This window comes from Ictidomys tridecemlineatus, chromosome 1, assembly GCF_052094955.1.
Source record: "Ictidomys tridecemlineatus isolate mIctTri1 chromosome 1, mIctTri1.hap1, whole genome shotgun sequence".
NCBI classification, from domain to species: domain Eukaryota; kingdom Metazoa; phylum Chordata; class Mammalia; order Rodentia; family Sciuridae; genus Ictidomys; species Ictidomys tridecemlineatus.
In genome coordinates, this window is record NC_135477.1 from 31,792,499 (window position 1) to 31,806,932 (window position 14,434).

General features: G+C 36.0%; 1 protein-coding gene across 1 annotated transcript in view; it reads right to left on the bottom strand.

The window, feature by feature from the left end:
- Positions 1-1,476: 1,476 nt before the first annotated feature.
- Positions 1,477-14,434, bottom strand: part of LOC101972885 (cytochrome P450 2C55) — a 30,203-nt gene continuing 17,245 nt past the window's right edge. Inside the window, exons 6-9 of the mRNA XM_005333711.5 lie at positions 11,352-11,493; positions 7,169-7,356; positions 4,010-4,151; positions 1,477-1,996 (exon numbers count right to left, since the gene is read on the bottom strand). Of these exons, the coding sequence (XP_005333768.2) occupies positions 1,815-1,996; positions 4,010-4,151; positions 7,169-7,356; positions 11,352-11,493 (654 nt within the window). The 3' untranslated portion in view covers positions 1,477-1,814. The remainder of the gene's footprint in view (positions 1,997-4,009; positions 4,152-7,168; positions 7,357-11,351; positions 11,494-14,434) is intronic.

The following is a 14,434-nucleotide window of genomic DNA, read 5'->3' on the forward strand; positions in this document are numbered from 1 at the left end:
CCCTCTGGACTCCTCACTCTTCACTGTAAAAGGACTTGTAGAAGCACTGAGCCAGAGATTTGAAATCAGGATAAAAGCTGTGTGACTGGAGAAGTGTTCTCTTGCATCTTGATTATATTATAACTTTCAGGACAGTTTTATTAAATAAACATCATTAAAATATTTTCATACTACTTTACAGTATAAATGTGTTAGTCATCTTTCTGTTACTGTGACAAAATTTCTGACCTAAGAAAACAAACTTCTAAAGAGAGAAGATTTAGTTTGACTTATAGTTTCAGAGATTTCATTCCATGAACAGTTAGTTTCATTGCTTTCAGCACTGTGGTATAGCAGTAAATCATGTTGGCAAGGCTTGACAGAGTAAAATCATTCATCTCCTACCCAAGGCAGGAAAGAGAAAGTTCACATGGGTTCCACCAATCCCCTTCTAGTGCACACTCCCAGTGACCTAAGACCTCCCACTATGCTTCACTTCTTAAAGGTTCCTACCACCTCCCAATAAAATCACATACTTAGGAGCACATGGACCTTATGAGGGATGTTCCAGACCCAAACTATACCACTAGATTATGTAATTAGTAATTTTTTGGAATAGGAGTAGGATTTTTGAATTGTGGTAAAGTATGCATAATAAAAAATTTACCACTTTAAGACGTTAGCACACAATTTTTCAATTTGCAAAACTAAGTTTGTATAAAGAAATAATAAATTGCTGTTTTTAGCCTTCTTTTGTCCTTGATGACCACCCACATAAGAGTGTCTTATTAGACACTCTTCATTCTCCAAATAGTACATATTACCACAATCACAGCTCTAATAACCATTCACACAATTTAACCCATAGACACTTAATATTCTATGAATTTTCCCATTCTAGATAGCTCATATTAGTAGAATAATACAGTATTTATACTTTTGTGACTAGCTTATCTAATGTTGCATAATGTCTTCAAGTTTCATCCATGTCATGGGATGTATCAAATTTCCTTTCTATTCAAGGTGTGGAAAATATCTATTGTATGCAAAAAAACACATTTTTCTTAGCACTCCTTCATCAGTGAACACCAGGAATGCTTCCACCCTTGGCATATGGTGAATAATGCTACTTTGAACACAGGGGTACAATAGTTTTGATACACTGCTATTCTTTCTCATGGGGATGTACCTAGAAATGCAATTATTAGGTTACATGATCATTCAATTTTAATTTGTTTAGGAACCACTCACTGTACTCTGTTTCACAGTGGCTGCATCATTTTTCATTCTCCACATATGTGCAGGCCTTCCAATCTCTATATATTCTCACCAACACTCCTGTTTCCTTGTTCTCATTCTCTCTCTCTCTCTCTCTCTCTCTCTCTCTCTCATAACAACCATCCTAATGTGTACAAGGTGATATCTCACTGTGGTTTTTTCCACCTTTTTTTCTTTCTGCATTTTGCACAACAACAAATTTCTGAGAATGGACCCAGCAACGGCAGTACTTTTTATTCAAAACATGCAGAGAATTCATGGCTCTGAATTGTCATAGACTAGTTATTGTGCTGTTTTACCATGATAGCATGTTAGTAACTGAATATTAGCATCTGTTGTGGTTGATGCAAGAGTTACAGAGTACAGGGAATAGCAGATATACTTTATGCAGTGACCCAGGAAACTCTCCTTAATGAAGGCTGCATGTTCCCTGGATCAGGAGGAGATGGAGATGTGAGGGAGAGCTGAGAGGAGGAATCCCTGAGAGAATGAGGGGAATGATGCCTCCAAGGAAGAGAAGTGGCAGGTGTGGCACAGCAGCAGCCAGTAGCCCTTCTTCAGACAGGAATGAAGCAGAGCTGGTACAAAGGTGGCACACAGCCAAACGCATTGGCAATGGGGGTGGTGTCGATGTCCTTGGGGTCAATCACAGGTTTCAGCTTAAAATTCTGTAAAATGGTGGTCAGGAACAAAAACAGCTCCATGCGGGCCAGGCCTTCTCCCACACACATACGTTTTCCTAAAGATGACAAACACAGAGTTTTCCCACCTTAAACATTAGGTATGGCAATGCTATAAAAAGTATGCAACCCTGTCTCAAAATTTAAAATGGGCTGGGGGTAAGCACCACTGGGTTCCATCCTGGTTCTTAAAAAAAAAAAAAAGTATGCCATAACTATTCGATGAATGATTACTTACATGCCTGCATCAGACACAGGACACTTGGAATGAAGGTTGGTTAGACAGATGCACAGAAAAGTGGAGACATTCGCTAGTCACTCTACATCTCATCTTATTAGACACTCTTCATTCTCCAAATAGTACATATTACCACAATCACAGCTCTAATAACCATTCACACAATTTAACTGCACTTTTGACATTTCAAGTTTACATGAATCTTTTTCTGAAAACATACATTTCCCACCCAGACAACTGAAGGGAAGAGGACAAGAAGAATGTTCCCTTTGTACCTCTGGCACAATTCTCAGCCACAGATCCTTGTACCCTAGCATCATTTCATGATCACCCATCTTCACCTCTCACTCCCTCATTTTAGAGGTTCCAAAGGTTCCTTGTCTGTCGTGAGACAAGGAAGGAATAGCCTGACCTGGTCCTCACATTCTTTTCCCTCTCTGATGTTCAGTCTCAACTCACATTCTCTCCTCTCAGCTCCCGGCAAGAAGCCTCTTCATCCTCCCACACCATGAAGTTTCAAGCTTCCCCTTATGGTGTCCCATTTGGCTAAGAAGCACTGCTTTTATGCTTTCATTAGTACCCATGTCCCTGTCATTTCCTCTTTATAATGCTTGTGATCTCCTCAGGCAGTAGAGGCTCACCCTCTAAATTTCCTCAACACAGTCAGGCTTCCACAGCAGCGTGGATCACCTCAAATCCCATTTTCTGTTATTCTCTACCTTGCTAAAATATGAGTCACTCAGACTTAAAAGAAGGGCTTCATCCTTGACATCTCAATATGAACAGTTCTGGGCCCATCTAAAGTCATAACAAAAAAATGAAGGTGACTCCTTATCTAGAGTTTCAACACACACAATTTAGCAGTGAGACTGAATATCCCAAATGCATGATCATGAGTAGAGGAAGAGAAAGGTTCTCTTCAATCACTGCAGACTCTTCTTCCACATTCCCAAGGTTTTGCTCAGTCTACACTTAGGTGATATGTTCTGACCCCCCAGATCTATAGGAAACATCCTTTCCTATACTTCATTACCTCTGTAAAGTGCCCTGCTTTCTCTTTTTTCCTTGCTCCCTACTTCCTACAAGCTAGCTCAACTCTACTTTACCTTGTTAGGATGTGCCAGGGTATGAAAAGGCAGAATGCAAGCAACTTCACCCTCTGCCTCCCCAGAAACCTGAGCTTACCTCTCTCACGGGTGCCAGTCCTACTAGAGAATGATCTGTTTGCTTGTCTGCTTCCTAACTCAGTAGAGAGACTCTTAAAAGCCCATTATATTCTCTAGGATATTTGCAAATGTTTGGAAGTGAGGGACACCACAGAGGAGATACTTAAGGTGTGGACTGAGATACCTTTCTCATGGCAAAGAAGGAAAGTTTTAATGAGTTTCACTTCTAAGAAGGAAATGCTTAGAAGTTTCAGCTAAGTAACTTGTTTGTATATCCAGAGGCATAATTCAACCAACTTCGACTGTGAGCTTTCTCCATTTGGAAAATCGGTCAGATACCCCAAAAAGCCCCACTAATGTAGCACAATAGTGAGGATATGTCATGACCAAGGAAAGTTCATGGGCATTGAAGGGGAACTTCTAGTGATGTATAAAAAAGAAATGTACCAGTCCCAAAGGAGGCACCACGTAATTTCCAACTGGTCTCAGAATTTATGTTTCAGAGTTGAGTGTAGTGGTGTATGCCTATAGTCCCTGATACTTCAGAGGCTAAGGTGGAGGATGGTTGGAGTTCAGGAGTTCAAAGCCAACCTTGGCAACAGCATCTCTTTTAAAAAAAAGTCATCTTATATTCCCCTAAAATACTAGTGGAAGTAAATCTTTATTACCTGTTGAGAAAGGCATGAAGTAGTCACTCTTCTTAAAGTTGCCATTCTCATCCAGAAAGTGGCCAGGGTCAAAAGTCTCTGGGTTAGGGAATTCTTTATCATCATGCAGGACAGATGTCAGTGATGTTATTAAGTCTGTCCCCTGAAAAGAGAAGACAGACAAAATAAGTTACAAAAATTTCAAGGATGGGAGGAAGTGATGTAGGTCACCTAATCCAATCTGTTTGATCTATAAATGTGGAAAACCAGGTCCAAAGAAAAGCAATGACATTTCCAGGAAGTCAAACCAATTAAAAACTGCATTAGAAGTTGAAGGATGAAATACTTTGCAATTTGAGTGCAAAACCTTCTGAATTTCTCTACTTAGCACCAAGCTGGGACACAAAGTTTCTCCACATGTTACTCTATTTCATTACTTCAGTATTCACACAACTGGTATGTGGATTATGATTAAAAACCTAGCTTGTGCTCCCTCCCAAAATGTCAGTAGAATTTGGAATCTGTTTTATAAGTCTTTTTTGTCTTTGTTTTCCATAGTTTTTATTGGTTCATTATAGTGGTACATAATGGTTCAATTTGTTGTTACATATTTATACATGCACACAATATAACTATGTAATTTGGTGTTTATAGGCCTTTTTCAAATGGGAGAGCTGATCTGATTTAAGATGACTTCTGAGAAGATATTAACAAGTACAATAATGCCTATTGAGTACTTATCATTGAAATGCAATGTTTTCCTTTTGATTTAAAATGGAAAGGACAACCAGAAGGGTGAGCAGTTATACTCCACTTATGTATGATGCATCAAAATGCATTCTACTGTCATGTACAACTAATTAGAATAAAGAATAAAGTGGGAAGGAACTCATCATCACAGATGAATCCTCTTTAGAACACAGCAGGATTGCAAAATTTGAAAAGTTATTATTTTGCAACAATTCAGGTAAGATCATCAACCCAGGCAGGGATCATTGATTAATGTAAAATCTACTGGGTGCGGTATTTGAGGAAAAGGATATTCTCAGCCACAGATCCTTGTTCCCTAGCATAATTTCATGATCACCCATCTTCACCTCTTACTCCCTCATTTTAGAGGTTCCAAAGGTTCCTTGTCTGTCCTGAAACAGACATATATCCCATGGACTTTTTTTATCATCTCAACAACAGGGAGATCTGGAAGACATCCCCATAGCAAGTTTGAATCTTAGTATCACCAATAATGGTACAAACTGATATTTTTTGCCCCCAGTCACAATCTGATGTAGTTAGACATATGTAATATTTAAAAATCTATTTAAAATATTTTTAAAATATTGCTCACCATGCTCAACTGAGTTTCATCCTAGAGGTGCAAGGATATATATAGCACAACATATTCAACTTAATAAATGTGAAAAACCACATCAACAGAATGAAAGGCAAAAAACATAGTATTATCTCAATAGATGCAGAAAAAGCACTTGATAAAATTAACATTCCTTCGTGATAAAAAATGAACAAAGTACATATAGAAGAAATGTATACATGGACTTTATTATATTTTTTATTTATTATATATTATATATATTATATATGGCCTTTATTATATTATATATAATAATAAAATCTAATTTATATATATGTGTGTGTGTGTATATATATATATATATATCAGCTAAAAAGTTAATATAATATTTAATGGAAAAAAGTTAAATGCTTCCTTTCTAAGATCTGGAAAAAGACAAATGCTCCTTTTAACCACTTTTATTCAACATAGTACTGGAAGTCCTGGACAGAGCAATCAGGCAAGAGAAAGGAATATAGGGCATTTCAAGTACAAAAGAGGGGCTGGGAATGTGGCTCAAGTGGTAGCGCGCTCGCCAGGCATGCCTGCGGCCCGGGTTCGATCCTCAGCACCACATACAAACAAAGATGTTGTGTCTGCCAAAAACTAAAAAATAAATATTAAAAAAAATTTTAAAAAAAGGAAATCCTTCACTTGCAACAACATGAATAGAACTGGAGATCACTATGTTAAGTGAAATAAGCCAAGTACAGAAAAGGAAGTATTTGATCTCACTCATATGTGCAATTTTTTTTAAATCTCAAAAAAATGAGATTAGATTGGTGTTTACCAGAGGCTAGGAAAGGAAGAGGGTGGAAGATTAACCAATGGGTAACAAGTTGCAATTATTTAGGAGAAAAAAAGTTCAGAAGTGCCATTGCAGAGTCAGGTGACACTAGACAGCAATTGTGTACTGTGTATTCTCGAAAAGCTAGAAAAAAGAATTTTGAGTGCTTTCACTAGAGGGGAATAGTAAACACTAAGGATACAGATGTTTAACTGAATTATACAACATAGACATGTATCTAAACACTACATGTTACCCTATGAACAATTTAGAGAAATAAAAATTAAAAATGGTTACATTATGAGAATTAGAAAATAAGAACTAAAACAAGTATTGAACCATGCAATGTGTACACATAAGTTATTAATAAATTTATAAATTATTTAGCAATAATAAGTTAATTTAACAAGGTTGCTCAGCATAGGATCATCAAAATAATAAATAATAATGTCAATTTGATTTTCATATGCCAGAGACAAAAGGCATTTTTGAAAATACACTATTTACAATAAACTAAAAAATCTCATTTATTTAGAGAAAACCATAAATGTACAAGCTGATGTATTGAAAACAAAAAATATATATAAAGAAAATTAAATAAAGCCCAAAGGAATTGGAACATAATTGTATCTATGAACGGAAAGAATTAACATGTCAAGACACCAATGCTTTCTAAATTAAACTAGAAAACTAGAAGGTTTTTCTGTAAATTATGTTGACCTTTATTAATAAAATCTGAAAAAAACTCAGAAAATCTTTTTGGAAAATTAATAATCTGGACTTTTAACTTTCTTTTGGAGATATAAATACCTAAGAGTTGCCAAAAGAAATTATCAAAGAAGTACAACAAATTTGGAAGATGTCACCAATCAAGAAGTGTTGGGAAGCTTTATAGTTTCAAACTGTAAACAGCACAAAGTCCATCAAGTGCCACAAGTGTGAGTTTTTTACCTCTCTCATCCTGTGTTGGTAGAGGATTGGGACCATACTGTGAATTCAGGAACTTTAAAAGCACTGAGATGCAGAATAATAGAAACAATCTTACCTTGGGGATAATGTAGTTTCTGAATTTAATGTTACAGGTCGCTGCATGGGGCACATTGTTGGGTATGAGGTTAATATATCTCTGAATTTCATGCACCACGGCATCTGTGTAGGGCATGTGACTTCTGTCCTGCATACAGGGGCTCCGGTGTCTGCCAATCACATGTTCAATCTCTTCCTGGGCTTTAGCTGGTAAGACACAAGAAATAATAGAGTAAGAGAAAATGGTACATTTGTCACAATAATTCAAGTCTACATGAAGTATGAAGCATTATAAGCCCATAAAATACAGCTACACTTAAAATTGCTCTGCTGTGGATACATATAGCTCCTACAAACTAAGCATTAAGATAATTCTTTGTTTAATTTTTATTTTTTATTTATATATGATGGTGGAATGCATTACAATTCTTATTACACAGGTACAGCACAATTTTTCATATCTCTGGTTGTATACACAGTATATTCACACCAATCCATATCTTTATACCTGTACTTTGGATAATAATGATCATCACATTCCACCATCATTAATAACCCCATGCCCCTTCCCTTCCCCTCAACCCCTCTGCCCTATCTAGAGTTTGTCTATTCCTCTCATGCTCCCGCTTCCTATCCCACTATGAGTTAGCCTCCTTATATCAGAGAAAACATTCAGCATTTGTTTTTTGGGGATTGGCTAACTTCACTTAGCATTATCATTTATAACTCCATCCATTTACCTGCGAATGCCATGATTTTATTCTCTTTTATTGCATTAATATAATTCTATACACATCTACACATTACTGTATTGGATAACCAATACATAGAAACAATGAAGTAGTTCAATATATAAATATCTTGTATATATGAATGCAAATCACTATCCTCACAAAAAGAAAGATGGAAGACAAGAATCAATTCCACATCAAATTAACAAAAGGTATTTCAAATTTTGAATTGCACTAACAGATTTCTATGTGTACATGGGGGGTTTTTTGTGCTGTGTATATGTATGTTTATTTTCAACTTGCAATGAAAATACACTCCCCAAAGGCACTTACTTTGAAACATTCTAGAAGTTTTTTCTGTAAATTATGCTGACCTTTATTAACAATGACTTTCTATTAGTTGATCATCATTTTAGACAATATCTAAAACTTACTGGTAATAGAAATGAGGACTTACATCTCCATCATCACCTTGTGCAAAGTATGCAAAGACACACACAAACACACACACACACACACACACACACACACACACAAACAGGTAAAATTTCCCTGCTCTCTTTTTCCCAATGTAATAATATAATAATTATTATTTTGTCAGTATTCATTGTTTACAGTAATATGACTTTAGAAATATCATTTACAAGTAAGAAGAGCATGGTGATACATATCAATAATATCAGCAGCTTGAGAGGCTGAAGCAAAAGGATTGCAAGTTCAAGACCAGTCTCAGCAACTTAGCAAGGCCCTGTCTCAAGATAAAAAATGAAAAAACCTGGCCTGGGGATGTGGCTCAGTGGTTAAGTGGCCCTGGGTTCAATCCTGGTACTGGAAAAAAAAATAGTTTTGATTTTCATTTCTCTAATTGCTAGAGATGTTGAACATTTTTCATATATTTCTTGATTCATTGTATGTCATCTTCTGAGAAGTGTCTATTCAGTTCCTTGGCCCATTTATTGATTGGGTTATATGGGGTTTTTGGTGTTAAGATTTTTTAGTTCTTTATATATCCTAGAGATTAGTGCTCTATCTGATGTGCATGGGGCAAAAACTTGCTCCCAAAATATAGGTTCTCTATTCACCTCACTGATTGTTTCTTTTGCTAGGAAGCTTTTGAGTTTAAAGCCATCCCATTTATTGATTCTTGATTTTAATTCTTGCACTAGAGGAGTCTTATTTAGGAGTCAGGGCCTAATCTGACATGATGGAGATTTAGGCCTGATTTTTCTTCTACTAGGCACAGTGCCTCTGGTTTAATTCCTAGGTCCTTGATCCGCTTTGAGTTGAGTTTTGTGCATGGTGAGAGATGGACATCATTACCCTAAGTACAAGTATGAAGACACAAGTGGTGTAATTCTACCTTGTGTACAACCACAAATATGAAAAATTATACTCTGTATGTGTAATATGAATTGTAATGCATTCTGCTGTTATATATAACAAATTAAAACTTTAAAAACAAATAAAAAATAAAGAAAGGAAGAAATATCATTTACAAGTAAAACAATTATAATTGTGCTTCAGCTTTTGTGAAAGTCTTGGACTTTAAAAAAGTGTCTATTTTAATTCCTAACTTTTAGATACCAATTTAGAATTACTGCAAATTTTCATGTATGTTTCAGATTTCTAGTAAAAATTTTCTCATTACTAAAATCATCAAATAATCACTCATGTTCCTTTGGTTCTTGGTGTCTTCTCTAATACCTGCATTATCCACCTGACCCATTCCAGGACAGGTGCCCAGCAACATGGACTTTCTCATTGACCTCTACTTTGTGTATAACCAGAGATATGAAAAATTGTGCTCTATATGTATAATATGAATTGTAATGCATTCTGCTGTCATATATAACAAGTTAAAATTTAAAAATAAATTTTAAAAAATAAAGAAAGGAAGAAAGAAAGATATTTACAAGTAAATATCTTTGACCTCTCCTGATTCCTGGAACCTATGACTTCCTCTGACTTGGTTTCAGACATTTGGATACAGCACATCTTTTAGTATCTTTCTGAGAAAGTAAAGACAAGAAGTAAAATTTTGCCAACTTATAGGCATGAAAATATTTTTTTGTCTATGAATGCACAGAGGACAGTTGTTATTCAGAATTCTACTATCATTCTGATTCTTAATCTTCATATATAACTTATTTATCCCTGAAAGTATAGGTAATTTCTATTTTATGCATGGTTTTCTGAAATTCCATAATCCTGTGTCTTTGGGTGAATGTTTTCATTTTATTTATTTCTCTGGACATTTGTTGTGAATTTTTTCTAGATGGCAAAAAAAATGGAGGTCTTTCCATTGGCACTACTCATTCTCTAGAGTTTACACCTGGCTGCTGAAGCATGAATAAGATGGAGAAGGAGGTAAGGTTCTCAGAATTTGAGTGAACTCTTACTAACCCCTTCCTTCAGCCCTGCACTCCATTCTTTCCCAGTGTCTGTGTTCCTGAGTGCTGGGCCCTTAGACTCAGTTACTCTTGAGAGTGATCATCTTTCCTCTAGGAGAAGTTATCTGATAAATTGTGAGGTGGAAGGAACCTGGGCAGGGAGACCTTCTGTTTCTGATTTGTCCTCCCTCTATTTCTTTGACACTTGGTTCTGAAATATACTGAGCCTTATGGAAGTTGTAGGGACCCAAATTGACCTGTTCATCCATGTTAAATCTTCCTATTATGACATTCAGGGTACAATTTCAATCATTCTGCCTAATTAGTCACCTCCTGTTCATGTGTTCTGTTTCCTTCCAAAGTTTTATAAAGATTTACTGCTAATTTCTACACTCTTCAACTTACATAGAAGTAATTCTCATTTGTGATTAATTTATTATCATCTCAATGGAACTCTGACCCAGGGAAAAATATATGTTTTTTAACAGAATCTGCTTAGAGGTAAATTTTTTTTAAAAAAAATTAAGGTTGCTTGTAAAAGAGAAAGCTATTAATACTCAGAAAAAAAATCTCTTCTTGGCAAGTATTTATCTAGACTCAGACTTCTAGAATAATAAAATGCATTAGGCACATATTTTGCCTAAATAACATCTCTTTCTTATAAATAGGAGCTATTAAAATACTTCTCAGAATCTGGAAAATTTCTCAAGCCATCTACCAAATTTCCAGACTATTTACTATGCTTCAACAAATAGTTTCCATCTTCCCTGACCCCATATCAGAACACCACTGTTTCAGAATAAAGATCTATAACAACACATCCATTATTCAAAGTGGTCTGTTCTCTAGAAAACCAAAATACAAGGCTGCCTGTGCCTGCTGAAAATTCCCTCCCATGACATCTAAACTCTTCATCCAGAGTATTTTGTCACTAAAATACAAACACTTTTCTCTCATTCACTTTCTTCTATTTTCCAAATTTGTCTCATTGTTATTCCCTTGTGACATTAGTAAAAATTATATCTCATAGCCCACATGTTTTGATAATTAAGTTTCTCTAAGAGGAAAACTGTGCTCATACCTGTAATTTCTTGGTGCTTCAGCAGGAGCAGGAGTCCATATCTCAGAGTGGTACTTGTTGTTTCTGTTCCAGCTACAAACATGTCAGTTACAGTGGCCAACAAGCTTTCAATAGTAAACTCAGACTGTTGATTGTGCTTCTCCTAGGAATTTTTGATTATTTAATTATTAAGTAGCTACCATCATATTGAATTATAATAAATCCAAAACAACACAAGTTATTCCAAAAATAAGCATATTTAGAAATAGAAAGTATATTATGCATACAACTGAATAGTATAGAAGAGAATGTAAATTAGTTGACCCAAATTTCATTTTTTATTTAACCCTTATTTCTTGTTTGCCTTAAAATTCCATTGCCCAGATTTTATTGCAGCTATGTTGGTCATAATACATATTTGATGCCAAAGACATAAGAGAAAGAATCTGCTGGTATGATTTTCTCTTTCCTTCTTCTTACTAAAACACATATGTGACAATGGAGTGGGTACAGGCAATACTTGGGAACATGAGTATTTCAGCTTCAATGCAAAGGCTCATACAACAAGTATGATGATGAATAATGGCAGGCACATGAGTTCTTGGTGATTCAGGGCTATTGTATTGGCTCTGGACTAAACAATAGAGACTCTCTGTATATGAGATATGCATACTATTTTTTAATCCATTGTTAATTTTTTTTCTTTCTTATTTACACACAGAATCTTAACTGATACAAAAAGATAAATTAGAGCCAAATTTTGTAGAATATTATGAGTCATAATCAAGAGTTTGCAGTTTTTAGCTGGGCGCAGTGGCACATGCATATAAGCCCAGCAATTTGGAAGGCTGAAGCAAGAGGATAGCAAGTTCAAAGACAGCCTTAGCAATGCAGTGAGACCCTAAGTAACTTAGCAAGATCCTGTCTCAAAAATAAAATATAAAAAGGGCTAGGGGTGGGGCTGGGGTTGTGGCTCAGTGGTAGCACACTTGCTTAGCACATGTGAGGCATTGGGTTTGATCCTCAGCACCACATTAAAAAAAATAAATAAATACAGTTCTTATGTCCATCTACAACTAAAAATATTTTTTAAAGTGACTAGGAATGTGGTTCAGTGGCTAAGCACCCTGGGTTCAATCCCTGGTACAAAAAAAAAAGTGAAAGATTACAGTTTTTAGAGCACAACATGAGCCACAAAGCTGAATGAGACTTGCCTCTCCCTCCACCCCTGAATGCACCACTACACAAATCAATTCCCTCTCAGAGAAAGAAATCAGTTGAGAAAGTCTTACACAGTTGTCATTGGAGAAAACATCCACACAAAATAAGATGTAAAAGCCACAAGATTTTTGGGCAGTGACCCCACCCTGAGGACTAAAACCACACAATCTTGAAGGAATCACCACCACTCTGATTTTCCCTAAGAAGAAGAGGGATTGGACCACAGTTATTACACCCTAACTCAAAAATTCCCCATGGTTTGTCTCTTCACCAACTCTAGGAATAGAGGAGAGCATGCATCCATGTGTTATTTGAGGGTTTTTTACATTTTTTGCATGCGTTTTATTTTTTTTTATTAGTGCATTTTAGTTATACATAATAGTTGAGTTGGTTTGACAAAATCATACATGCATGGAATTTAATTTACTGAGTTTCAGACCCCAGTCTCCCCACATTTTTCTCCCCTCCTACCTCATTCTTCTTTTTCTACTCATCTTCATTTGTTTATTTATCTATTTTTATTGGTGCTTTATAGATAAACATACAGGTGAAATTCGCTGCAGTATACTTACACATGTGCACAGCATGGTTTTGCTCAATTCATTCTGCATTGTCTCCCATTCCTGTTCTTCTTCCCTCCCTTCTTTACTCCACCTTATGGTGGTTTCATTCCTAGTTTTTTGAGGAATCTGCATCTGCACACTGCTTTCCAGACTGGCTATACTGATTTTCAGTCCCACCAACAATGTAAGAATGGACCTTTTTCCCCACTTTCTTACCTGCATATATCATGTTTGTGTCCTGAATAATTGCAATTCTGACTGGAGTGAAATGAAGTCTGAGTGTCATTTGATTTGATTGCTAGAGATGATGAACATATTTTCATATATTTGTTGGCCATTTGTATTTCTTATTTTGAGAAATGTCTTTGCCCACTTCTTGGTTTGGTTATTTGTTTTTCTGGTTTTTGTTGTTATGTTTCATTTTTGGTTTTGGTTTTGTTTTGGTGTTATGCTTTTGAGTTCTTTACTTAGTCTGGATATTAATCCCCTATCAGAGGAATAGCAAGTAAAAATTTTCTCCTATTTCATAGGCTCTCTCTTTATGTTCTTAATCATTTCCTTTGCTTATGCCCAAGGTTTTTAACTTGATGACATCCCACTTACTGATTATTGGTTTTATTTCTTGAGTTTTAGGGGTCTTGTTGAGGAAGTCAGTGCCTCCACTAATATGCATCCACATGTTTCTCTAGACCACGAAAATTTGGCTATCTGATAAAAGCCTGCAAGCATCCTCACAGGCTTCAATATCCATGGCAGAGAAGGAAATAAAATACAAAGGCCATGGTTTCTTCCTGAAAAGAATTTACTAACATACTCCACCAACTGCTTCTGCTCCCACATAAGCTACTAATTATTAGGAAGTTTACTAGGCCAAGAAACAAATCCCTGGCAGCGTGAGCATGAGTTTGGCACTTTATAAGCTTTCTCCAAAGGCACCCAAAGTGATAACTTCAGGTGTACCTATTCAACTTGTAAGAAGCTTGTTTCTACACTGAGTGCCAAAATCTGTACAGCCCTGCATCATTAACCACCTAGCTTGGGGAGTTGATGGGATTTGTATCCTTAGATCACAGAAGGTGGACAAACAACAAACAACAGGAACAATTCCAGCAGCTATCTTCTGATCACAGAGAGTAGTTGGAATGTGAATGCAGGTATTGAACACAGAAACTCTCCATGGCATGGTGGATAGAGAGAAAGTAGGAGATTCACACACATTCTCAGTTTCATTGTGAGGATACAGGGAATTGGAAGACTTTTCTAACATCCCAGACTTTTCAACTATATGTAGAGTGTGTGAATTCTTCCTTAACTATCTTG